At 47.5% G+C, this 26,618-nt stretch overlaps 1 protein-coding gene across 1 annotated transcript in view; it reads right to left on the bottom strand.

The window, feature by feature from the left end:
- Window positions 1-25,168, bottom strand: part of LOC129330326 (very-long-chain enoyl-CoA reductase-like) — a 43,581-nt gene extending 18,413 nt beyond the window's left edge. Inside the window, exon 1 of the mRNA XM_054980356.1 lies at window positions 25,061-25,168. Within this exon, the coding sequence (XP_054836331.1) occupies window positions 25,061-25,168 (108 nt within the window). The remainder of the gene's footprint in view (window positions 1-25,060) is intronic.
- Window positions 25,169-26,618: the final 1,450 nt, after the last annotated feature.

Raw genomic sequence — 26,618 nt, 5'->3', positions numbered from 1 at the left:
TTACCAGTAGAGGCTAACTTGCTTATTCCTATATTCTCCAGACAGTGGTCCAGAAACCAAAAAATATATTTTGCTGGAACTCCCTACATTCAGCTATGTATGCTAATTTAGATCTAACATATACTATCAAAACCAGCAATGCAACATTAGCAGTGCCTAAATAGAGTTACATCCTTGTAAGCCCATCAGCATCAATGGATTTAAAAGGTATAACTCTGCTTAGGACTACATTGTAAAATGTGGACTGTTTCTATTTCTTATAACTTGAAAACAAATTTTTTCTTAGAAGTGAAACTATCAAAACTCTTTTTAATACTATGATTAAAATTTAGTAGAGCACTAGGAGCCAGGAAAAAATATACCAGGAGGCAGCACTCAGCACTGTCATTTGGCGGTCACCAGTCTATGTCACAGAGCTAGTACAGTCATAATCAGGCCTATTCATTTATTTATACCCTGCCTTTCTCCCTAATAGGCACCCAAGGTAGGTTATCTCATTCTTCTCCCTTCCAGTGTATCCTTACAACAACCCTGTGAGGTAGTTTAGGCTGAGTGTAACTGGCCCAAGGTCACCCAGCAAGCTTCCATGCAGAGTGGGGATTTGAACCTGGATCTCCCAGATCCTAGTCTGACACTCGAGCCACTACCCCATGCTGGCTCCTACGGCATGCTCTGGGTCCCACAGTTCCTCACAGACCCAAAGCTTCTGGAGCATAAATTTCCCCATCAGACTTGACAGTACATTTACTGTAGGATAAGGACTAGCCAGGGTCCCTGCTTAACTTAAAGATTTGAAATCTCCATAGTTTCAATGTGGCGTGTTGGATCTGCAACAGCCTACAAGATATTTGTTTAGAATGAAAACTCCACAGTCACTCATTTAAAAACAATTAGATTTACTATTACCCAGAAATATATTTAACAATTAAAGATTATCAGGAGGGAGAGAGAGCGAAATAGACACAAATTAAGTAGCTTTGTTCTATTTGCAAAATAAAACAAAAATAACAAGGAGACAAGAAGCAATGATTTGATTTCCTAAGACTATACCTCAGCACATTTTGGGCGATAGCACAGCCTGCAGCTGTAAGCAGTATTAATAAAACAAACTAATATACTTTTAATACATTATTTTTGTTAGGTGAGGTTTTAAAATAGCCTTTCTTACAAGGCATAAAGTATTGTTTTTCCAAGAAACTATCAGTCAGGTTACCAAATGCCCGAGTATTACTTGATGTTAAAAAGAAAGATGCAAGCACCGCAGGAAGGCTTCAAAGCTCCATTACCACATCTGTACATTTGTACCTGCTTTTATTTGGCATGGCCTTATCTGGCTTCTCAACCAGCCTGTGTGGTGCTGACAAGTGAATACCGTATTGATTTCTTTTGAAATCACTCTGGAGAAAAATGCTTATTTCAGAGTCTACAAACATGCAAGCCAGAGAAAGAGCAATACAAAATGAATAGGGGTGTGCAAGGAAAAAACTTTCGGCTTTCTTGTTTCGGGATTACCCGAAACAAGATTCTCTACCGTTAAAGCCGAAAGCCGAAACAAGAATCTCTTTCGGGATTCGGGATTCGGGATTCTTTCGGCATTATTTCGGCATTCTTTCGGGGGTTTTTTTGGGGAAAATGCCTCCGTCTTTCAGGACGCCTGGAGGAGGCATTTTCCCACCGAATAAGCCCATAATTGGTGGGGACCTTCCTCTAACCCTTCTCTAACAACCACCCAAGTTTCAGACAGATTGGACTTTGGGGGGCCATGTTATGGCCCCCCAAAGCAGGTCCCCCCATCCTCCCATAAGAAAGCGAAGGAGCAGCATATTGTTAGCATGCTGCTGCTGATCTTTCTTCATTATTTCCTATGGGGAAAAAATGAAGAGGCAGGCTTCCTTTGCCAGGGGTGGCATTTTGCATGCAAAATGCCCCCCAGCCCTCAGGGGCCCTTCTCCCACCCCTCCTCCCACCCCCCACCAAGGCTCAGCCTGCTCCCACTTGGGGGGGCCATTTCATGGCCTCCCCAAGTAGGTGCTCTAATCTCTACCACTGACAGCTGGGGGAGGCTTGTGTTGCCAGGGGTGGCATTTTGCATGCAAAATGCCCCCCAACCCTCTGGGGCCCTTCTCCCACCCCTCCTCCCACCTCCCACCAAGGCTCAGCCGGCTCCCACTTGGGGGGGCATTTCATGGCCTCCCCAAGTAGATGCTCTGCTCTCATCTCTACCACTGACAGCTGGGGGAGGCTTGTGTTGCCAGGGGTGGCATTTTGCATGCAAAATGCCCCCCAGCCCTCTGGGGCCCTTCTCCCACCCTTCCTCCCACCCCCCACCAAGGCTCAGACTGCTCCCACTTGGGGGGGCCATTTCATGGCTTCCCCAAGTAGGTCCTCTCAGCCCCTAAAGTCCACCCCTTACAGCCCCACACAAACCCAATTCCCCCCCCCAGCTGCCACACACAGACCCAAATCCCCACATTAGCCCCTCACAGACCCAAATCCACCCCCACCTGCCCTACACCCATAACCCCAGGAACAGGCTGGCAAAGGCCAGCCCTCTCCCTTTGTTCCCTATGCTGGGAACTTCTAAACTCTCTTTCCCTGGGCAATTCTGCACAGCCCAGGGGTGCCACAATGGTGGGCACACTTCTGAGTGCCAGCTGGTCCCTGTGAAAGAGCACCTGAACCACAGACACCCTCCCTCAAATTCCCCCACCACCTACAGAGATGGCTGGCCAGCCAGCCCCATTGTTCCCTATGATGGGAACCAACTGCACAACAAAGAATAAAACAAGAACAACACAAAATAAAGTTTTAAAAAAATTATATTCTCCCTTCCAAAGTACAAGTAGGCAAAGCATTATGACACATTACACCAGCAGTCCCCCACACAGAAAAATTAAAACAAAACTCACTTAACATCAGAGAATCACAAAGCATGATTCCTGTCAAAAACACTTTATTTCTTGAACAGCTTTAGGTTACACAGCAGGGGGGAACACCAAAGGGCATGGCAGCACTATCTTACACAAAAATAACACAACTCGCTTCACATTAAAGAATCACCCCAAAAAATTGCTGTCAAAAGCACTTTATTTCTGTAACTGCTTTAGGAAGGCACCACAGAGCAGGAAAGCAGTGTACTACACAAAAATAACACAACTCACTTCACATCAGAGAATCACACAAACACAATTGCTGTCAAAAACGGTGAAGTGGGTTGTATTATTTTTTGCAGTACATTGCTATCATGCCCTGTTGTGCCCTCCTACTGTGTAACCTAAAGCTGTTCAAGAAATAAAGTGTTTTTGACAGGAATTGTGTTTTTGTGATTCTCTGATGTTAAGTGAGTTGTGTTATTTTTGTGTAAGATAGTGCTGCCATGCCCTTTGGTGTTCCCCCCTGCTGTGTAACCTAAAGCTGTTCAAGAAATAAAGTGTTTTTAACAGGAATTGTGCTTTGTGATTCTCTGATGTTAAGTGAGTTGTGTTATTTTTGTGTAAGATAGTGCTGCCATGCCCTTTGGTGTTCCCCCCTGCTGTGTAACCTAAAGCTGTTCAAGAAATAAAGTGTTTTTGACAGGAATCATGCTTTGTGATTCTCTGATGTTAAGTGAGTTTTGTTTTAATTTTTCTGTGTGGGGGACTGCTGGTGTAATGTGTCATAATGCTTTGCCTACTTGTACTTTGGAAGGGAGAAAATAATTTTTTTAAAACTTTATTTTGTGTTGTTCTTGTTTTATTCTTTGTTGTGCAGTTGGTTCCCATCATAGGGAACAATGGGGCTGGCTGGCCAGCCATCTCTGTAGGTGGTGGGGGAATTTGAGGGAGGGTGTCTGTGGTTCAGGTGCTCTTTCACAGGGACCAGCTGGCACTCAGAAGTGTGCCCACCATTGTGGCACCCCTGGGCTGTGCAGAATTGCCCAGGGAAAGAGAGTTTAGAAGTTCCCAGCATAGGGAACAAAGGGAGAGGGCTGGCCTTTGCCAGCCTGTTCCTGGGGTTATGGGTGTGGGGCAGGTGGGGGTGGATTTGGGTCTGTGAGGGGCTAATGTGGGGATTTGGGTCTGTGTGTGGCAGCTGGGGGGGAATTGGGTTTGTGTGGGGCTGTAAGGGGTGGACTTTAGGGGCTGAGAGGACCTACTTGGGGAGGCCATGAAATGGCCCCCCCAAGTGGGAGCAGTCTGAACCTTGGTGGGGGGTGGGAGGAAGGGTGGGAGAAGGGCCCCAGAGGGCTGGGGGGCATTTTGCATGCAAAATGCCACCCCTGGCAACACAAGCCTCCCCCAGCTGTCAGTGGTAGAGATGAGAGCAGAGCACCTACTTGGGGAGGCCATGAAATGCCCCCCCCCAAGTGGGAGCAGGCTGAGCCTTGGTGGGGGGTGGGAGGAGGGGTGGGAGAAGGGCCCCAGAGGGTTGGGGGGCATTTTGCATGCAAAATGCCACCCCTGGCAACACAAGCCTCCCCCAGCTGTCAGTGGTAGAGATTAGAGCACCTACTTGGGGAGGCCATGAAATGGCCCCCCCAAGTGGAAGCAGGCTGAGCCTTGGTGGGGGGTGGGAGGAGGGGTGGGAGAAGGGCCCCTGAGGGCTGGGGGGCATTTTGCATGCAAAATGCCACCCCTGGCAAAGGAAGCCTGCCTCTTCATTTTTTCCCCATAGGAAATAATGAAGAAAGATCAGCAGCAGCATGCTAACAATATGCTGCTCCTTCGCTTTCTTATGGGAGGATGGGGGGACCTGCTTTGGGGGGCCATAACATGGCCCCCCAAAGTCCAATCTGCCTGAAACTTGGGTGGTTGTTAGAGAAGGGCTAGAGGAAGGTCCCCACCAATTTTGGGCTTATTCGGTGGGAAAATGCCTCCTCCAGACGTCCTGGAAGACGGAGGCATTTTCCCATAGAAAAGCTGAAAGAAAGCCGAAAGAATCCCGAAACGTTTCGGCTTTTTTCTTTCGGCTACCCGAAACGTTTCGGCATTCCCCGAAACGTTTCGGCATTCCCCGAAAGAAGCCGAAACACTTTTGTTTCGGCATTCTTTCGGCATTCTGAATGCCGAAACGCACATCCCTAAAAATGAATTAATCCTGTGTGTGCTACTGTAAAGTGCTTATATCTGCCTCCTTTGAATTTAATTAAGGCTGTGGCCTAGTTTCTCCTCATACTTCAGCCATCTTGACCATTTCTTAGTAGCTAAATTAATGTCTCATATATTTCTCTGTGTTTTCCCCCTAATCTCTGGTGGTTTGGAGGTTGCTCCCCCGCCCCTCCCAGGGCAAGGTATGAGACACCTATAGAAGGACAGCACAAAAATCCAGGGTAGGAAAGATTTCTGAGGCAGCTATAATCATTCTTCTGCCCAAGGTCTGGTACTCCAACCAGTTACCTCTTAGAAGGATGATTTGAGCTAGCTTTGATTGAAGTAAACTTCCAGCAACGATGAGAAGTATCAGGTAGAGTCCTGTGCACGCACACACGCATGCACGCATGCACGCACGCACTCTCTCTCTCTCTCTCTCTCTCTCTCTCTCTCTCTCTCTCTCTCAAAGAGATAGGTGGTGATAGCTTGGAGAAGAGCTGAAAATGGAGTGAGTTCAGAAGAGGACAAAAGTCTATGGAAACATCAAAGCAATTCTGGTTAGCTGGTGTATAAACAGGGTTTCTCACCTGTAACTGTTGATCGTCGAGTCTCTTCTGTGCAGACACACATTGGGACTGCGCAGGCGCAGGCCAGCCGCGGAAAAGATTTTTCTAGCTCTAAGAGATGTGAGGGGGACGTTCGGATCCACCGCGCATGCGCGCCGGTGTTCCCGCCAATTTTGAATGCATATATATCCGAACGTCCCCGGCATTCCCTCAGTTCACCTGAGCCGCCGGAGAAACAATGGAAGAAACCAAGCACTCACAGCGGGGCAGGCGGGAGGGAATGTGTGTCTGCACAGAAGAGACTCGACGATCAACAGTTACAGGTGAGAAACCCTGTTTATCGTCTTCGTCCTTCTGTGCAGCCCCACATTGGGAGAGTAACTAGCATCTCACCAATGGGGGCGGGTGTGAGTGTCTACTTGAACAAGGACTGCAGGACAGCTGTGCCCACAGCCGAGTCACGTCGTGCATGCACATCCACAGAATAGTGCTTGATGAAAGTGTCTGCAGTGGACCATGTCGCAGCTTGGCAGACGTCCCGGAGCGGCACTCCTCGTAGGAAGGCAGCAGAAGCAGCTTGCGCTCGAGTGGAATGAGCGGTAACCAACAAGGGACACTGGACTCCAGCATGCTGATAGCAAAGTTTAATCGTAGACACAATCCAGCGAGAGATGGACTGGGCAGAAGCAGGTGAGCCCTTGCGAGGGCCAGAGTAACATACAAACAGGGCAGGAGACTTCCTGAAACATTTGGTGCGGTGCAAATAAAACAATAAAGCACGCTTTACATCCAATGTGTGTAGTGCTCATTCCCCTGGGGATGAAGGTGTTGGAAAAAAGGAGGGGAGGAACACCTTTTGCTGTAGGTGAAATCTTGAGACTACCTTGGGCAGAAACTCCATGCTAGTGTGGAGCATGACAGTACCAGGGAAAAACTGCAGGAAGGGAGGGTCACACCGCAGGGCAGACAGCTCCCCAACACGCCCAGAGGACGTGATTGCCACCAGGAAAGCCACCTTCTGAGTGAGCAAAGGCAGGGGACAAGAAGATAGAGGCTCAAAGGGCTGGAGCATCAGCTGGGAGAGAACCAGGGAGAGACTCCATTGTGGAATGGGATGGGCCCTAGGAGGGAAGGTCTTGAACAGGCCCTTCAGGAACTGCTTGGAAAGCCAGTGAGTAAAAACTGTCTTCCCATCAATCTGCTCATGGAAGGCAGAGATTGCAGCCATGTGGACCTTAATACTGGAAAACGCAAGGCCCTGGGAGCAGAGATCCAGGAGGTAGTCCAGGATGACAGGGAGCGGGCAACTAAAGGGAGAAACCCCCTTTGGGGCCAACCACCGGGAAAAACGTGACCACTTCCTCTGGTAGGACAACCTGGTGGACGGTTTCCGGGCATTCAAGATCACCCCAAGCACCCCAGAAGAGAGGTTCATTCCCGGTTGCCCAGAAGCCAGGCAGCCAGATTCAGTACAGCCACATCGTGATGCCACACCCCGTCCCTGGTTAAGAGGTCCGGGGCGTGAGGCAGGGGGAGGCATCGCCCCTGGGACAGGGAGAGCAAAAGGGGGAACCAATCCTGGCGAGGCCACCGAGGGGCAACGAGGATACAGCGGGTTCGGTAGGCCCTGACCCTGGAAAGAACCTTGTACAGGAGCGGAAAGGGCGGGAAGGCATAAAAGAGCCCTGGGGACCAAGGTATTTGGAAGGCATCCCCTAGGGAGTGGCGGCCAATGCCGGCCCGGGAGCAGAACAGCGGGGCCTGTTTGTTGCGGGCAGTGGCGAAGAGGTCGACCAACGGCGTGCCCCATGTGCGGAAAACCTGGTCGAGGTAAACCCTGTTTAGGGACCACTCGTGCTGAGGCAGAAACACCCTGCTCAGCGCATCCGCCGAGGTGTTGAGATCCCCGGCAATGTGCACGGCTCTGGGAAGGACGTTGTTGACCATGGCCCAATTCCATAGAGTTGTTGCCTCCTTGCAGAGCTTGAGCGAGACCGTCCCTCCCTGCTTGTTGAGGTAGTAGCAGGCCGTGGTATTGTCCGACAGGACCTGAACCCTCCTGTTCCGAATGGCATCTGCAAAAGAAGCGAGGGAGTAACGGATCGCCCTAAGCTCAAGAAGGTTGATATGCATGGATGCCTCAGATGGGGACCAGATGCCCTGAGCCGAAAGCTGTCCACAGCGCCCCCCCCATCCCAAGTTGGAGGCATCGGTATAAACCGTGACCTCGGCTAGGAAGGGGCCGAAAGGACAACCTTCAGACAGGTTCCCAGGGACAGTCCACCAGGCCAGAGAGCGCAGCACCACCCTGGGGATGGAAAACCTCTGGTGCTGACCCATGGTGAGGGGGTTGTACCTCCGGACAAACCAGTTTTGCAGAGGCCTCATACGCAGGCGCGCAAAGAAAACCACCCCTGTGGTGGAGGCCATAAGGCCCAACAGAGTCTGAACCAAAAGGGCAGTCTGATACCGGCAATGCATAAAATGCCGTGCCAAAGCGGAAAGCCTGGCCAACCGGTCAGGGGGCAGGTAGGCTCTACCCAGCAGGGAATTGAAATGGACCCCAATAAACCTAATGGCCATGCCTGGGGTCAGGATAGACTTATCCCCATTAACCACCAAGCCCAGCCTAGCCAGCACGGACAAAGTGAGGGCAATATGGGCCTGGAGAGAGTCAGGCGAGGGTCCCACCAGGAGCCAGTCATCCAAGTACGGGTAGATAAAGCAACCCTGGGACCGCAGGTATGCCACTACGGTGGCCATGCACTTTGTGAAGACTCTGGGTGCAGAGGCTAGCCCGAAGGGCAACACTGTATATTCATACACAGAATCCCCATACACAAACCGCAGGTATTTCCTGTGGCCCTCAAATATAGAAATGTGGAAGTAGGCATCCTTCAGGTCTAGAATGGCCAGCCAGACGCCCACTTCCAGGAGTTCCATGACTCGCGCCAGGGTCAGCATGCGAAACTTCTCAGCCTTCAAATAACCATTGAGGCCTCGAAGGTCTAAGATGGGCCGGGAACCTCCACCTTTTTTATCCACAAGGAAGTATCTGGAGTAAAATCCCCATGGGGAAGTAGAGACATTGACCACCCGGACAGCACCTTTGGTAACCAACTCCATAACATTATTGTGTAACACAACATCACAACATGGAGAACAACGGGGAGGGAGAGAGAGAGGGGGTGCATCCGTAAACATTAACTTGTAACCATGGGCCACAATGGACAGGACCCAAGCGTCAGAAGTAACACGTTGCCAACAGGGCAAAAAAGGTCGAAGCCTGTCCAGAAACTGGGCAGCAGAGGAAGCACCCTCGGAGGCCAACGGGGGAGCGTTCAGGCGCAGTCAGAAGACCGAGGGCTTCTGCGCCGAGGTCGAAGGCTTGGGCGAAGAGGGCTGTTGCCTGCCCTTGGACCGGCCGGAGCGCCTGGAAGGGTGACGCTGCTGGGCAGAGTAGGATCGGTGACCGTAGGACTGGCCCGAGAAGAAGCGCCCTTGACGCTGCTGGTAAGGCTGGTAAGGGGTCTGGTAGGATCGGAACCGACCATAGCGATACCTCGGACCCGACGACTGGGCTGAGGGGGCGACCCCGAGGGACTTGGCCGTCTGCTGATTCTTCTTCATCAGGGAGAGGGACTCATCCGTCTTCTCCGAGAAGAGCTGGGGCCCCTCGAACGGGAAGTCCTCCACCTTTGCCTTCTTCTCTGGAGGCAGGGCCGTGGACCGGAGCCAGGCGTGCCGACGCAGGACCACCGAAGTTGCCATCGCTCGCGCTGCAGAGTCGGCGGCGTCCTTGCCAGCTGTCATTTGCTGTTTTGACAGCTTCACGGCCTCGGCTTGGAGGGCCTTAACCAGGTGGCGGCGATCCTCCGGGAGGTCGGAGAGGTAAGAAGACAGCCTCTTCCACAGGAATAGATTATAGGATCCCATTATGGCCTGGAAGTTGGCAATACGGAATCCCAGAGACGCGGATGAGTAGAGTTTCCTGCCCACGCCATCCAGCTTCCTGCCTTCCCGGTCCGCCGGGGCCGACGAGGAACCGGAACGGAACCGAGCCTGACCCTCCTCAGCCACGATCGACGAGGGTTTCGGGTGATTGAAGAGGTACGGGCAATCATCTTGCTTTAAACGGTAGTACCGTTCCACCTTCTTTGCCGTCGCGGACAGGGACGCCGGCGCCTGCCAGAGCGCGAGAGCGTTATCAACAAAATCCTCCACAGGGGGAAACGCCACCGACGCGGGGGACCCGGAATACAGCGCCTCCAGCAGCTTACTCTTGGGCTTGGAGGTCGTGGAGGAGACGTCTATCTCCAGCGCGGCGGCCATCCGCACCATTTGTTCGGAGAATAGCCTGTAATCGTCATTCGGGGACGATGAGCGGGGCCCACCCACGGTGTCATCCGGGGAAGGATCCGAGGCCGCGTCTGAAGAGCACTCCGACGGTGACGCCAGACCTTCATCATCCTCGGAATCCGAAAACTCCGGCGAGGTTTGCGTCGGAACCGAAGACCGGTGAGCGGTCGGGGCCGACGGATAAGTTGCAGGAACCGGCGGTCGCAGAGGTAAGCCCGGAGGTGGAGGAGCGGGTGCTGGGAGCCCGACTGGCTGAGCCGGAACGGAGACCATCGGAACCGACGGATGTTGCAGGAAGGGCAGCGACTGCTGGAACCACGCCACAAAATCCTGCCAGGAGGTCATGTTCCCAACCCCCGCGACCGGCTGGCAAGGGGGCAGAGGAGCAGGCACCGGGGCAGGCCAGCGAAGAGGCATCGGAACCGACGAGGTAGACGGCAGTGGAACGGAGGCCTCTGAAGGCGCCGGGGCGGACGGCAGGGAGCGCTCAAAAGATTGGAACGGATCCGGGAAAGGCGGAAACGGCACAAATTCCTCGGGAACCGACGGAGGAGGCGTGCAAGGAGGCGACGGGGTGTGGAGACTCACCACATCGTCGGGTATCAGGACTGGTTCGGCCGGAGAACCAGGCAGCACAGTCGGAGCTGGGGACAATGCACGGTCCTTGGCCCTCGACTTCGCCTTGGCCTTCTTGGACGGGGGCTCCGAAACAGCCTCCGGAACCGAAGGCTTGGAGGAGGACTTCGGCTTGGGCGCGGAACGCTTCTTGGCCTTCCGGCTCGAAGGACGATCCCCGGAACCGGAATCAGGACGGGCCTCCGGAACGGGTTGCCCCGTCGGTTCCGAGGGGAGCGGCTCTGGCGACTTACGAGACGGCGCCGGTGACGGAGCGGCGGAGCGCGGCCTATCTCCCGAAGAGCCTGACGGCTTGGGGGGGAGAAGGTTGGCATCCCACAAGAAGGCACGGAGCCTGGCCTTCTGATCACTCCTTGCCTTCGGAGTGAAGGACATACAAATGGAGCAGCGCTCGACAACATGCCCCTCGCCCAGGCAGATGAGGCAGAGCTCATGGCCGTCCGAATGGGTCATCTTAGTGCCGCATTTATGACACTTTTTAAACAAAGATGTCTGCGACATAGTGAACGGTATCTCCCGACAGATGACAAGGGGAAAATACCGACCAGCAGAAGAAACGATCCAAAACTCCGAAGAGACGCTTGAAACGAACGCTAGACAATAAGAACCTTTTCGACGGCGGCGAAAAAGGAACTGAGGGAATGCCGGGGACGTTCGGATATATATGCATTCAAAATTGGCGGGAACACCGGCGCGCATGCGCGGTGGATCCGAACGTCCCCCTCACATCTCTTAGAGCTAGAAAAATCTTTTCCGCGGCTGGCCTGCGCCTGCGCAGTCCCAATGTGGGGCTGCACAGAAGGACGAAGACGATCACTGGTATATAGATGGGACCCAGTTCTGATGAAAGCAGCGAAGGTCTACATGTCCCGGACTTAGGGTATAGCCTAAGTTAGATAGAAAATTAGTATTTGTACAGGAATCATTTGATTTTCAGAAAAATAAGTTTGTAGCACTTAATCTTGTAAAATTAGGTTTAGAAAATGTATGGAGTCTGGACAATATCTAGTTCACATGACAGATGTGGATTGTCAACAGATGTGCACCTGGAGTTCCATGCTGGGAACTCAATTCCCAGGTAGGCTGGGGTTCAATTGGGTTAGGATCTGTGGCACAAGGAGAAAAGGGGCTTAAGCCTTCCTCCCTACCTGAACCATTTTCCCCAACCTGAAATGGTCTCTGAGCTATTATTTGTCTTGCTAATGAAACGTACATGTAGCGTATATGTCCATTTCCCCAGTAGGGCAAACAGCAAGTCTTTGGGACAAATTCAAGTTAGTGAAGTGTTGCAGGTAAAAACGCTTAAACTCCTTCTCCCTACATGCCATAGTCCCAATCCAAATTGGGACCAGGCTCACCTGCAGCACAGAACTGCAGGCCGTGTGGACTTTGTAACTTGTGAATTGGTTTTCAGAAATAATGGAGCGAGTGAGTGTGCATGCGTGTTAAGCAGGATGGAAGAAAAGGAGGTGCAGAGCAGAAAGATAACAGCAAGGGAACACATGGGATAGCTAGGGACATTTTGTTCTCTCCCTGTTGCTACTGAAGTTCCAGCTACATATAAACCATATAAGCCAAGCTCCGACTGTTAAGAATTCCAAAGCAAGAATTAAAAGCAGCAATTACAAAACTGTAACCAAGCAAATGTTCTAATTATTTTAAGGAGTCACAGGTTCCATTGCTTTTGCTGCTGCTTCAGAAAAGCGCTCTGCTTAACATATTAACCATGAAGCATTTAATAGGACCCCCCCCCTTTTTAATACACTCAGGTCCTAAAGCTTTTATTTTTAACCTAGTGACAGGAAAGATCAAAATCACCCTGACAGAGCTGGCAATATACCATTTGAGAAACTAATTCTTTGCTATTATCTGTTGCTAAGCAGCAGGACTCGGAACAGTACAGACAAGGCTCGACTGGAAACAGTGTGTCCACTGCAGAAAAATTTGAGCTATAGTGGAACATCTTTTATAAAATATGAGATAAAGCAGATTTAGCTATTTCAATGTTTCTCTGATCACTGTCAGTATACAGATCTCACTACTATGACTTCCCATTCCCTATCTTTCAAGGGTCTGCATCCCGTCCTTTGTCAGGTACAGCACACAATCACCTGTGAATTGTGGGTTCTCCTCAATTCCTGTACATGCAATACCCAATTAGGATCAGAACTGTGATAAACACGGCATAGGGGCTTCAAACCTTCTCCCCTGAGCCCATTTCCCAGCATGAAACAGTGCCAGGGAGTGCTATTGGGCATGTTGAGGAAGGTGCCATTGGACATTTTGAGGAAACCCACATGTATCCTAGGGAACATGCTGGTTTTCCCAAATAGCAGTCCTCTGAAACTGTACTAGGTTAGGAAAATCATGCAGAGGAGAAGGCTAAAGTCCCTTTTCAGCACCTACTGTGGTCCTGATCCAAACTGGGCATGACACCTGCAGAAATTGAGGAAACTGTCAATTCACATGGGATTGTATTACAGATGATACAAAGTGGGAACCCAGGTCCACCCTGAGTACTCTGCAATGTGTGAAGAGACATTTAACCTGCTACTAGAGCAAGATTTGGGTCCAGTAGTACCTTAGAGACTGTTAGTAGTAGTAGGTTTCAGGTGGGTAGCTATGTTAGTCTGTAGTAGAAAACAGTTACCCACATAACTCCTTGCCTTGAATCCAGTGAACTTCTTTATGCTTCACACGAGCTTTTTATTAAAGGCCCCTGGCATGGTTACCTGATAAAATGTTTGCTTGGCTCTTTTTAATAACCCATGTGACTGCTCCTTCTGAAAACTTGAAACATTGCTAAATGGGTGACGGCAGTTTGTGACCACCAGAAGGCCAGCCAATCAGCACTCTGCGCAACCAGCTTCTGAGGCTGAATTTGATTTTCTTGGGAAGGTGTTTGTATGTCTGCCCAAAAAAAGCATGAGTGCAGGTCCAGATCAAACAATTTACTCAAGTTATGCATAAATTAGACAAACATCTGAATATTAACCCCTGTATACATTTTATATCATATGCAATACAATCCCATGTGAATTGACAGTTTCCTCAATTTCTGCATGTGTCATACAGCTGGGGTTCTGATCAATGGGATAAAGGAGGGTGGAATGCCCAAAGGTTTGTTTTTAGGAAAGTCCCTCAAGCACCTTTCTTGTCAGGAATCTCGCACATTCACAGCAAGGAGGATAGGAACCAACCACACCGAATCACTTGGTCGGTTGGGAGTCAGCAACGTTTTGCTCAGCTGGGAGGTCGCTTCTGTGGCTTGCAGAGCATTAGTTAGAGGCCTTATGATTTTGCTAATCATAGGCGCATATTAAATGGTGGCGACCCAGGTGGACTGCTCACAACTGATGTTTCCAACCTAAGGTTTCTTTCTGTGAAAAGTGACTTGTTGCATTTTGGAACATTTGCGTTCCTTTGCTTGCTTGAGAGAATTTTGTTTCCTAAAATGGCCTGAAATTGTCAGTTTGCTAGAATTTTTTAATATGTACACGGGTTGGATCTCGCAGAGTGTTTCCACTAGGGGAAAGATTTCCATCAGCACAGCATGGCTTTCTCGCTTCCTCCCTCCTGGGGGGCATGTGGGGCTGCAGTGAGGAGGCGGTTTGAGAAAATGACACTGCTGACAGAAATTCCATCAGCAGAAACGCTCCACGGGATCTATTCTAACCTAGATCTGCTTATTTGCAGAAAGGAGACTCCTCTTACAGACTGTTGTGTTCTTGAATCAGACGTAATCATTTACTCCTGACTTCCAAGGCTACTTCCTTCTCCCTATCCAAATCCACATGACAGGGGCAAGGCAATGCCAGTGCAAAGCTGCAGCAGCAAAGATCATATGCACAGCATGGCCCTGCACATGGATGGACTAGCCCAGCTTTGTTTCTGGCCCTCAGAAGCAGCTAAGAAGCTGGCCCTGCATGACTGGAGAAACAGCGGCTTCCATCAGCTACTGGGGTAGAAGATAAGACTGGGTAGAGAAAGCTTCTTTAACCATTATTATTATTAATATCATTTATAGTCCGCCTTTCTTACTGAAACTCAAGGAGGATTACACAGTGTGAGATTAGTACCATCAATTTCAAAGACATTTCCATAAACAATGCTATAGGGCGAATAAACACAAGTTTACAAAGATTAGTAAGAATCCAATACAGAGTTGAAGAAATGCTGAAACAGAACATAAGCAATTCTAGGGCTGACATGAAGCACAGGTAGCTCATTGGAGCACTTTATTTAAAACAACAGATAGTATGTAAGGCAACATAGTGGTGAAGTCTATAATCCTTAACTCATTAGCAAAACATCTGAGACCCCCCTCCCTGCAAAACAAAAGCCTTTTTGAATAATTCAGTTTTGCATCGTTTGCAGAAGGCTAAGATAGTGGGGGCTCTCCTGACTTCCTCATGCACGCCATTCCACATGGTAGGGGCCACCACAGAGAAAGCCCATGTACTGGCTGCTGTTGGTTTTGCCCATGTGCAGGGTGGCTCCTGCAAAAGACCCTGTTCAGATGAGTGAAGCTGCCATGGAGAAACACAGGGAGGGAGGCAGTCCCGTAAGTATGCCTGACCAAGGCCATGAAGAGCTTTGTATGTGATAACCAATACCTTGAACTGAGCACAGTAACTGATAGGTAGCCAATGGAGTGACTGCAGAATGGGTTCATGCTCCTGCTCACTCCTGATACAGCCGCGCTGCAGCGTTTTGCACCAATTGGAGTCTCCTAGTTAACTTAGATGGGAGACCCATGTACAGTGCATTAAAACAGTCAAGTCTTGATGTTACTGTGGCATGGATCCAGGTGGCCAGGTTGGGCATATTCAAGTAAGAAGCCATCTTCCAGGCTAGAGTGAGGTTGTAAAAGGCATTTTTTGCAGCTGCCTTCTTGTTTTTCTAGTAGTAGCACTAGATCCAGTATAACCCGTAGACTCTTAACCAAGTCTGCAAGGGTCAGGCGAACTCCATCGAAAGTGGGGAGTACAATGTCCTTCAAGATCTCTGTCTTCCCAACAAGTATCACTTCCATCTTGTCTGGGTTCAATTTCAATTTGTTTTCAGCTATTTCACCATAGCTGTCAGGCAGCGATCCAAGATTTCCACTGCATCCTGTGGGGATCTGGATAGCGAGATAGCGAGTTGGGTGTCATCTGCATATTGGTGACATCCAACTCCATAGCTTCCATTGAGTTCTCCTAAAGGCTTTACGTAGTGGTTGAATAACATGGGACGTAAGATTGCGATCTGAGGAACCCCACAAGATAGCTCCCAATCTGGAGACAGCTGATCTCTGATGGCAACTCTTTGAGTCCGTTCCATAAGGAATGATTTAAACCAGTCCAATGCACGCACTTTGATGCCCATTTCTGTCTCTAAGCACCTCAACAGGATAGCATGGTCTACTGTGTCAAAGGATAGATCCAGGAGGCATGGCCTTTGTCTACATTTAGATGGAGATCATCCACTAACACTACCAGTGCTGTCTCTGTCCCATGCCCTGGGCCGAATCCACACTACCGTCGTTCTTGCAGCAGTTTTTCGCTTCCGCAGCGCCATTCCTTCATCTGTTCACACGCATCGTCTCCGAAGCCGTCATTAATTCGGCATGGCGTCGCCACAGCCCATTGCACTTTCGCCGCGGGTTATCTTTTGACAAATAACTTCCCTCCATTGAATTCCGAGCCTCTCTTGACCTGCCTCCCAATTAAGGAGTAATTCTCCGCCTTTGTCCCCACCCCCTTTTTTAAAAAATAAAAGAGTACCGTGTCGATATGGTGACATATCATATTAATCTCATTTTTAAAAAGCGGGCAGACCTCAAATATCAGAGGAACAATTTCATATGTTAATTCAATTTATATATTTGGGGGGGGGCATCCACATGATACTGAAATCATGGCTCATGTTACGCCCCAACACGGACTGTGCTGACGAGTTAGGCGCAGATGTCAATTTGCCAAAGACAAAATGAAGCTCTGCTGTGGGATGCTACTGTAGGTGATCATGACCGCTCACCCATTCCCGGATGATTTCAACCACCATGCAGGCTGTGAAGTTCCGAGCGCTCATCGTAAGTGTCTCGGGTGATTTTTTAATATATATTATATTAATGGTGTCGTTGTACCATTGAACCAGGATGCTTACTCGTCGATATAGCGTCAATTTGTCCTTTTTTTAAAAAAAAACAAAAATGCAGGGCCGTTCGGGTTTTTCCCGCCCCTTTACCCGTCTTTTTGAAAGGGGATGTGATCAACGGATTGCGCAGGAGAAGCACTATTCAAAGGGTGATGTGGACAAACAAGCGAAGAACGCACAATAACAGATGGAGCAATCATTGCACAAGAAAAGCGGGAGCTAAGGTAGTGTGGAATCGGCCCTGGTCTGAATCCAAACTGGAAAAGGTCTAGCACGCTAGCGTTTTCCTAGAAGATCTGGAGCTGGTCAGCTGCCGCTGTCTCAATCGCTTTGCCCAGAAAGGGCAGATTAGAGAATGGGTGACAAATGGCTACATCATTTTTGTCTAGGGATTTTAATTAGTGGACGGATAACCTCCTGTTTGAGAGGACAGGGGAAGATGCCCTGAGTTGGCTTTCTAAAATGTTAATACATTTGTGTACTGTGATGAAAAAGTGAAACAGCAAAAGAGACAGTAGTAAATATTTTGCTACCCCTTGGTGTCACCCCTATATTTTCCACTTTAACTTCCCAGTGCAGAATACATGGTTTTCACCTAAGGCCTGCAGCAACACCATTCTAAGCCCACCCAAAAAATATGCCCAACAGCAGCTTTCCATTGTTCTTGGAAATGCAAGCTGTGTCACTCTAGTCTTTTCTTCTCCCTCTACAGTTTCAGTCGTATGGTTCTATTCTTCAGAATGGTCCCCCAACCTCCACACACCCACCCATGAAACACTTTGCTCCTTGCTCTCATTACAAGCATGCCCCACTGAAAAGAATGTATTCAGGGAAGCTCACTGTAAATTACCCTCCTAAAGCTTTGCCGCTGGTTCTAGCACACTAATTTGTTTTATAAGTACTGAGTATGAAAACACCCTCAAATCAGCAGTAGAATTGTTCTAAAGTATTTAGCCAAAAATAACCCAGGAAACGCTCCAGGCATTACATTTAGCATTTTGTTTCCTTTTACCCAATAGTCTCTGAAATTATAATAAAATCAATTTTTTGCTTTTGTTATAGGAAGCCACCCCTCCCAAGATGGATCCCTATCTGAAGATTTCTTTCTTTCACAGTCAGAAGTATTGGAATAATTATTTTAAAAGAATTGAACTTCAGAATAAACAGCAATGGTGATTGCAGGTACCTTACCTGCCAGATAAATCTACTGCCCTAATGAGGGTGAAGAAACTACCCCACATTTTTCCAGTGCCATTTTCTGAAGCAACGGGTTGATCCAATCAGCTTTGCAGCTGCTGAGAAAGGAAGGAGGGGGCCCCTTTGACCCACAAAAAAAAGGCTATGCTGAGGATCATGGGACCCACATGGGCAGAAGCTACGTGGGACGGACACTGTAGTGCAGAGTGGAACAGGGCAAGATTGAATGGGAGTGTTGGCTAGATCCAACCCAAAATGCTTTACCAAAAGATTAGGTAGGAACACAGCTGGTTCACCCAATGATGGCTAGGCCAGTATTTTCATGTGCTGGCTCTGAGCCATTAGGAACAGAGGAGTTATGCCTTTCAGAAGTAGGCCAGAGTCCCCTGGATGTCACTTTACTCCATCCAGAAAGCCAGTAGCGGTTAGTGTTGGACCAGAACTCAGAAGATCAGGGTTCAAATCCCCACTCTACCATGGAAGCTCACTGGATAACCCCGGATCCCCCTCTTTCAGCCTAACCTACCTCATAGGGCTGTTATGAGGATAAATGGGTGGGTCAGAAACATGGACACCATCCTAGGCTTCTTGTAGGAAGGGTGGGATAAAACTGTACGAAATTATTCTTTAGCTTGGTGGTCTCAAATGATGTTCAGAGCATATTTTTGCTGCTGTTTTTCCCCTTTTGGAGAGAGACTGAACTTCCAGGCTACTTTTTTATTCTGGCAGGACTCCTCCTGTATAACAGCCAGAAATGATGCAGGTAATGCTTTAGCTGGCATGGAGACTCTACTTGGAGAAATGCTCACCTTCTGAGTTTCCACCTTTTGTATATTCCTAAAGGTTCAGAAGTTTAGCCAAAAGAAGAGAAAGCAACCTGACTTGTGTCACATATTCTAAAGGTACTTAGGTTTCGTATTGTTCAATACAATAAATTAAACTCTCAAGGGTAGGCAACTTTTTCTTGGTAGGGCACAAGACCTCTTTTTTCCTTGCATCTCTTTTACCTCTCTATGCATAACTATACACACAAAAAGAAATATAAAAAATACAAAAATTAGCTGTCTGGCAGAATCCTAATTGCAACGGAGCTCAAGAGTCAACATGATGCGCTGGTCTAGCTATTAGCGTACACCCATAAATGCTAAGGCAGCAAGTCTTACAAATGGTCTGTTGTTAGATTTTTCTGTAGGATTTGCTTAGCAACAGAAGTGAGAATACACTTTTGGAAAATGCAGCAGCGAAATGATAAAAATAGCAAGGAGGTGATAAATGCAGGTTTGTATGTTGGTTCTGTGGAGAAACCAGAAACAACTAGAGAGGTAAAGACCCAGAAAAAGACTCCTCTCCCTGTTTTTTTTTTTTACAAAGCCTTTTTTTCAATTTTTCCTTAGCTTCTGAGATCTGATGATATCAGGCTAGCCTGAGCCAATATAGTCACAAAATGCACTTTATAGCACTCCTAGAAATTTGGCTGAGTCTTCATTTAAAAGCCACTTTTTTGGAAAACAAGTATCTGTTGCAATGAAAGATATTGTTTGCTCCAAGAGTTCCATGATTCAGCAAAGCTGTCGTTTATGAGCTCTGCAACTTCCCTACCACCTGTAACAATCGACTAATGACAGCAAAGAGTTTTCCAAACAACTCAGCAAAACGCACACACAAACCTACTAACGTCAGCTAGGAAAAAATAAATAATTCAAAATGTAAGAACTCACTTTGTTCATTTACAGTACAACAAATCTTTTCCTTCTGGAAATGATGTGTAGTTGAGTGTCCAGTTTCTGAGCCTGAAAGAGAACTGAATTTCTCTACAAAGCACAAAGCGGTTTCTAGAAGAGGCCTGAGATTCACGCCAACTCTCCAACCAGCCTGAGACTGTATGGGTGTGCAAGAGTGAATTCATGTTCACCTAACAGCAGTACTTCAAATAACCTATCTTTGGACTTTGTGGAGCAGTCCCACACAAGTCATGATCCACCAAGCCAGATAAAGCCATACATGGCAAAAGCAGTCAAGCACATGGTAGGCCATAATATGTGACCTTCATTGGTCACAGGCTATAGTCTGGATCTAAAGAGGGGCATTCTTTGTAAGATACATGGTTACCCATTTTTAATCTAGATTTTATATTCTGCCAAAATATTCCCAAAAGAAAAAAGCAGTACTAAGCACTGTATAATTGCTTGTTCTGGGAATGGAGATTTACTGCATGAAAATCAATTTGATGGTGTTCTCCATCCTCTGTTCTTCTAATGAAGATGCATTTTGAATTGAAAATCTATTTGATGGTTGTCCATCCTGTATTCTTCTGTTGAAGGTACATTTTGAAACAATATACTGGGTGCATGTATTTTGCTTTGGGATGGACTCTTTCTGAATATGCATCTAGTACATGTGAATGTAGTTGCTCTAATAATTATCACTTTCGATTTGTAATACTTTTCTTTTATGGGTGGCATATCTTGTCCATTACAATTATATTGTGAAGAGCTTTGGAATATTTTCTTTCAGTTTTACACATTGTTCCTTTTTGGTGCTGTGCCAGGAATTCCAGGTCCTGATCCGGAACACCACAGATGGCTCAAGAAGCGCTGCTGCTTGTACTATTGTTGCCAATCAGTCTGCCTCTGTTGGCTTCGGGTTTATTATTGATGGGTTTAGTATTAATTTCCACACACTATGGAATTTGTATGCATTCTTTATCTTGGAGAAAAACTTGAATATACACAGAGTGTCATCTTTATAGTCCACAGCTTCAAATATCCCAATAACTTATCTTTGCCTAAAAATAATTTAAGTCTTTGCAAGGGGGAAAGGTGAGAATAGATATTGTGAAAATTTTTGAACAGGATTCTCAGTGTCTACAGCAAGTTATTTACTGTTAAGATACCATAATATATTTATTTGGCAAATGAAACCATCCTGTCTCTGTACTCTTAATGGAAAAACACCCAGAAGTACTATTTGCCATTAAAGTGTTTTCATAATTTTAAAGTTTGTTTCTTACTATACTTGCTACAGCTTCCCAGAGTTTTGTATTTTGCTAGCTAAATGTTTTCGAATTTTAAAAGGAATTTTAAATACAGCAACAACTCTGAATACTGCTTGGCCAGAGGATATGACTAGTCATGATATGTGAACGACATATTTACAGAATCTGGTAGATATTTGTGGGACTGCTCTTAACAATTTCTCACATCTGAGAAATTCCAGAGGCAAAAGACATCTCGGAACCATCCCTGTGAGAAATTATAGAAACTATCATCCCTTTCAGCTTTAAGAAGGCCCAAAAGGAAGCCTGTTAGTGCTCACAGAGGAGCTGTTGTCACATTCAAACCTGAACTGATGTTTAAACAAGACAAAACTTTTAAATAAATAATATGTGGCCTTCTCTGAAACTTCTTCAGTAAAAATCCAGCAACTCCTCAGAAAATGCCTCAGCGCTCTGGCCCTCAGGCACTCTCCATTTTCTCCTTTTCCCCCTAGAGTTCACCAGCCCCCCCTCTGCCTTTTTTTCCCCCTCTTGTCAGGACAACCTCTCCCAAAACTAGGGTTGCCAGCCTCCAGGTAGTGCCTGGAGATCTTCTGGAATTACAACTGGTCTCCAGGCCACAGAGATCAGTTCACCTGGAGAAAATGGCTACTTTGGGGGGGGGGTGGACTCTATGGAATTATGCCATACCAAGGTCCTTTCCCTCCCCAAACCCCACTTTCTCCAGGTTTCTCCAGGTTCACCTTCAAGATCTCCAGGAATTTCCCAAGTTGGAGCTGGCAACCCTACCCAAAACCTCTGCAGAAAATCACCCTATACTGAATGACAGCATTTCTAAATGAGTACCCATTATGTAGGGATCTAGATAGAGCTGAATAATTAGAGTTTGCAGGCCAAAATTGGTCAAAAGGAATGAAAGTAGCACCAGAATGGACCAAAACACAAGAGCTTGGAAGCCAGTTTCTTAACAGATGAGTAAAATTTGCCACAATAAAAATCAGCTGTGTCAATGATTAAATTCTTTGAGGAGAATTTTTTTTTTTTACTTTTCAGTCTCTCCTCATTTTTCCTCACCTGAATATGCATGTCAGGAAAACATCTATGAATTGGATATTTCTCCAGAATGTGAAGAAAATCAGTCCTCTGTAAATTATTACGAACGTTTCAAACATGAAGGGCACTAAGCAGCTAATTCTTGTTAAATTACTGCCAAGCATTTTTACCATCTGTTATGGCATCATTTTCAGAAACAACTCATTTCTCTGGCATGGATGAATGTTTCATGTGTACTTCTCTTGCTGCCTAGAGTGGCTCAAAAATGGAGAAGCAAGACTATTCCAACATCATTTATGTGCCTTTTTAATATCGTAAGTCAGAAAGAAAATATAATTTTTGGCTCAATGCTGTATGCCAAGTGCAGTTTTTCCTGCCAGGCCTTACATTATTAAACCACTGTGATCTATTAAGATGACAATCTTTCAAGCACGCAAGTCAGAACCCAATAAAGCATTTGTAGTTTTCCAAGAATTTGAGTATTGTTGAGCCAGTGATATTTTACCTTTACCTAACGATTCAGAACATAATCATTTCTTCTAATACCAAAGTTAATGGTCAAGTGCTTATCAGTAGTCTGAAAAACATGGGCACCCATAGTACACACACGTTATGCAGAAAAATATTAGGGTTTTTTTCTTTAAAGGAAGGAGAAAAATCACGCTCCCCCCTAAACTACCTGATGCAGATTTAGTAAGCACATTGCCCCATGAGAGGCACAGAATGGTGAGGGAAGTTTAGTGACAAGGAGGAAAATGGAGAAGGAGATTGGGTAAATCAACTTGCTCAAATCCATAAGATCCTATAGTATCCTGGAGTAAGGGATTTTGATTGGGAGGGGGAAAACTCTGTTGTTTATCCCTACTCCCAAAGATTCAGTTGCATTCCCAGCTTGTTCATATTGTATTTTCAAACCTTACCTAGTTACCATCCCACCTATAGCATGGCAACTGTTTTACCAGTGTGGACATGCTAAGGAAATATGAATAAGATTTCAAAACACAAACAAAAGTGTTTTTGCTTTGGAATCCTATTCGTATTTCATTAGCATGTCCACGTTTTTTAAAAAAACTACAACAGTTCAGGTAAAACATGTGGTTAACCTCCAGCCTGTGAAGCCTATCTAGACACTGGCTAAACTGTTGTGGTGCTGTGGAATATTCACAAACATTCTAATTGCTCAAATAGTTGGCACAAATACAGGAACAAAACAGTTGTATGCTGTTAATGGAAAGGGGTGTACAAGGACAGCTGAATTTCTCACTTGCCCTATTTCTGCCAACATGTTTGTGACATCTCCTAGTGCCTGGCACTGTTAAGGGTTAACTAACAGAGATCCATTCAGAAGTGAGAATCTGCTTGTACATGAGATGTCGGATGTAAAGGAAGTAGAAAGGTGCAGAGGACTGATCTTGGAATAAACCAATTAAAATAATTTCCATGGTGTTTGGTTGTTTCCCTTTTCTGAAACATACTGTCAAAGACAACCACTAGGGAACATGATTGCAGAGTAGGATGGTCTATGTGCCTTATATTCTTCCCTTCCCATTATTTATGCATTTATTTAAGGAACTGATATGCTGTCTCTCCAGAGTCCCATACTCAGTTAGTCTTGGAAAAGGTGAAAGAAAATCAACACCTTCCTTTTCCTCTGCAGTAAGCAACCTAAGCACACCATTACACAGAGTCCAGCCAGCATAATGATTACTACTAAGCAGGTCTGACAATTCTGGAAGCAAGCAGCCACTCTGCCAGAATTATACAAATAAACCTAGACTGAGATGCCCGGGCTTTCCTAAAGAGATCCTGCTACATCTTTGATGGTAATGTATTTATATACTTAGAAGCAGCTAACAACTCTACCTGACTGCACAGGTTGATTTCCTGCCCAGGTCACTCTGCACAATCCTAAGCAGTTACACCAATCTAAGTATAACTTTTTGGATGCTCTTTTTGGATACCACAGCAAATTACCAAAAGTACAAATTTTGTTGCAGGGTACAAAACATGAAACCCAGTCTGCACCAACATGCATACACCCTTTGCGTTCAAAGCCTTTGCCATATATTTCTGGAGGTGGTTGGGTGTTGGTTGCTGGTGGAATCTGCTGCCACATGTCTTTTAAAATCTGCTGCTGTATTGCTTTTGTTGTGTGTGTTCTTTTTAAAATATTTAAGATGTTTTATTGGTTTTAAAGATATTTGTATTTTACATTTTGTATTAATTGGAATCCGCCCTGAGCCTGCTGATGCGGAGAGGGTGGAATACAAATCGAATAAAATAAAATAATAATAATAATAAAAATAAAAATAAAAGGGTGTATGTGTCAACAGCACAGGATTTCCAGTTAACTTCAGCAGACCCATGCCTGTGTGAATGCCTCACCATCTAGTTTCGGAGGCCACTGAATTGAGATGGAAGCCAACAAAATCTCCAAAGTCTGTTCAGGCAACATAGGAAAATTTGATGGTAAATTTACAGCTGCCCTCTCCATCTCCTAAGATGCATTTAAGACCATCACTCTAACCACACTACCTAGGAATAAACAGGAGTCTGAAACCTTAAAAAATACAGCATTTTATTCCAGCACAAGTTTTCGCCAACCTCATCCTCAAATTCAATGAATGGAACCGCACTAGATAGTCATTTTAGGTAGGGACATAAACAAACAGAAGCAGCAGGGTCAAAGGGCCATAAGGAACCACAGAGTGAAATATAACTGTGGAGATTTGCAACCTAATAAAAATACAGAGATCGTCCCCTAGTTTTGTTAAGCATGCAATGGCTGGGGAGTCCCCGGATTTGTCTAAGAGAAGTATGACCTAACGGTCATAGAACAAGACCAGTAGCCCCTTAGGGGCCAACGCTTTCCTGGGTATGAGTTTTCGAGAGTCATCTCGACGTCATCCGAAGAAGGGAGTTTTGACTCTCGAAAGCTCATACTCTGGAAATCAAGTTGGTCTCTGCTGCCACTGCACTCCAATCTTCTACTGCAGATCAGCTTCTCCCCCTGAAACAAGCCTAAGGGTCACACTGAGACTTACTTCTGAATAAGCCTCTTCTGGACCGGGCGGCTTCCCCTGAGCTTCAATGCAGATGAGCGGCGGCGTGAAGAGACAGAGAGAGACGCCGCTGCTCCCTTCCCAGCTCATCAGAAGCTGCCGGGGAAGGACCCCGCCAGCCAGCCAGCCAATCACCCGCCAGCCACCGGACCTCGCTCGCAGGCGCCCGCACGCTCCGTCATCCCCGAGCCCTTCGCGGTCCTCGCGCGGCGCTCCCCCGCCCATGCCCCACCCAGTGCAGCCCCCGTGCGCCCGCCCGGAGACCCACCTCGAAGAAAGTGATTCTGCTGCCCATCTCGCCCGCCCGGCTCCTGCCGCCTCCGCCGGGACCGCAGCCCGCCACTCTGACACCGCCTCCTCCGCCCGGCGCCGCGGGCGCGCTGGATCTGGGGCCCCGGCCTGCCCTCCGGCCAATCAGGAGATCCCTTTTCCTCCGGAGGAAACCCGGCTGGGAAGCCGGAGGGCGCGTGCAGGCTCCGCCAGGCCCCCGTCCCGGCCCCATCTCCATCCATCACTCCCGCCCCGGCCCCGGCGAGAGCCTGCTGCTGCTGCTGCTGCTGCTGCTGCTGCTGCGTGCAGGCGCGATGCGCCGAGTTCGAGGAAAGCAGAGCCGACTTGGCTAGGCGCCGGGCGCGTGTCTCCGCTGCCGCCTCTGCGCCCCACGTGCGCTCCTCGGCGGATGCGCTTCGCTCGGGTTCGGCCGTGGTTCCTTCCCCACAATCGCGTTCTAGGCTAGCTGCACAACAACCTTGTGTGGGGGATTAAGCCGAAGCAATGGACTTGAATATGAGTCTACCCTGGGTCTCTCCGCTACCCAACGCAGGGTTACTCAGTTCCTAGTGCGCAATCCCTGAGTTACTCGAGTCTAAACCCATTAATGTCCAAGATCTGGCCGGAACACTGCTGCAGAAGATTGCACTGTGACGGAGTTACGCTTTTTTAAAGTCCAGTGAAATCAATGGGCGTAGTAGAGTGTAACTGGGTAGGACGGAGAGCGCTGCTAGGCAGCAGCAATCTTTGCGTGGTGGCGGAGCAGGAGCGCCCCCTGCCCTCTCTTACTCAAGCGCTGTGTGCTACAATAGGCACCTCGAACAGACGCCCTAGAGTGCGAATTCTCGCGGGCCTTTATCCTTAGTAAAAAGAGCGTGCAAGTTCTGTGCCTGCGTGATTGCCCATATCGTGCATGATATTATTTATGTGGCACTTGAAGGCTTATGGCCTGGCTAAGCGTCTGAACTGATAAGGGCCTCCAAACCTCACTACAATGTTCTGTTCCATTTTTGCTTGCCTTTCATAAAGGGCATTGCACTGATTTTGGTTTTGGATTTTTTGAACAAACAAGCGACTTGGAAGTTAAGAGTTTCTGTTGACTTTGTGGCTGAATATATACGGCTGAAAGCCATTGTGGTCTCTGTTCTATTTAATTCCATCGTAGCTCATTCACACATGCAAGTCATAGCTTGATGCTTTAAATATAAAGAGAAAAATATGAATATGTGAACCAGCACTCAGAACATATGCTGAATCATATTGTTACATC

Source organism: Eublepharis macularius, chromosome 5 (assembly GCF_028583425.1).
Source record: "Eublepharis macularius isolate TG4126 chromosome 5, MPM_Emac_v1.0, whole genome shotgun sequence".
Taxonomy (NCBI): domain Eukaryota; kingdom Metazoa; phylum Chordata; class Lepidosauria; order Squamata; family Eublepharidae; genus Eublepharis; species Eublepharis macularius.
This window is presented reverse-complemented; position numbering and strand designations above follow the sequence as displayed.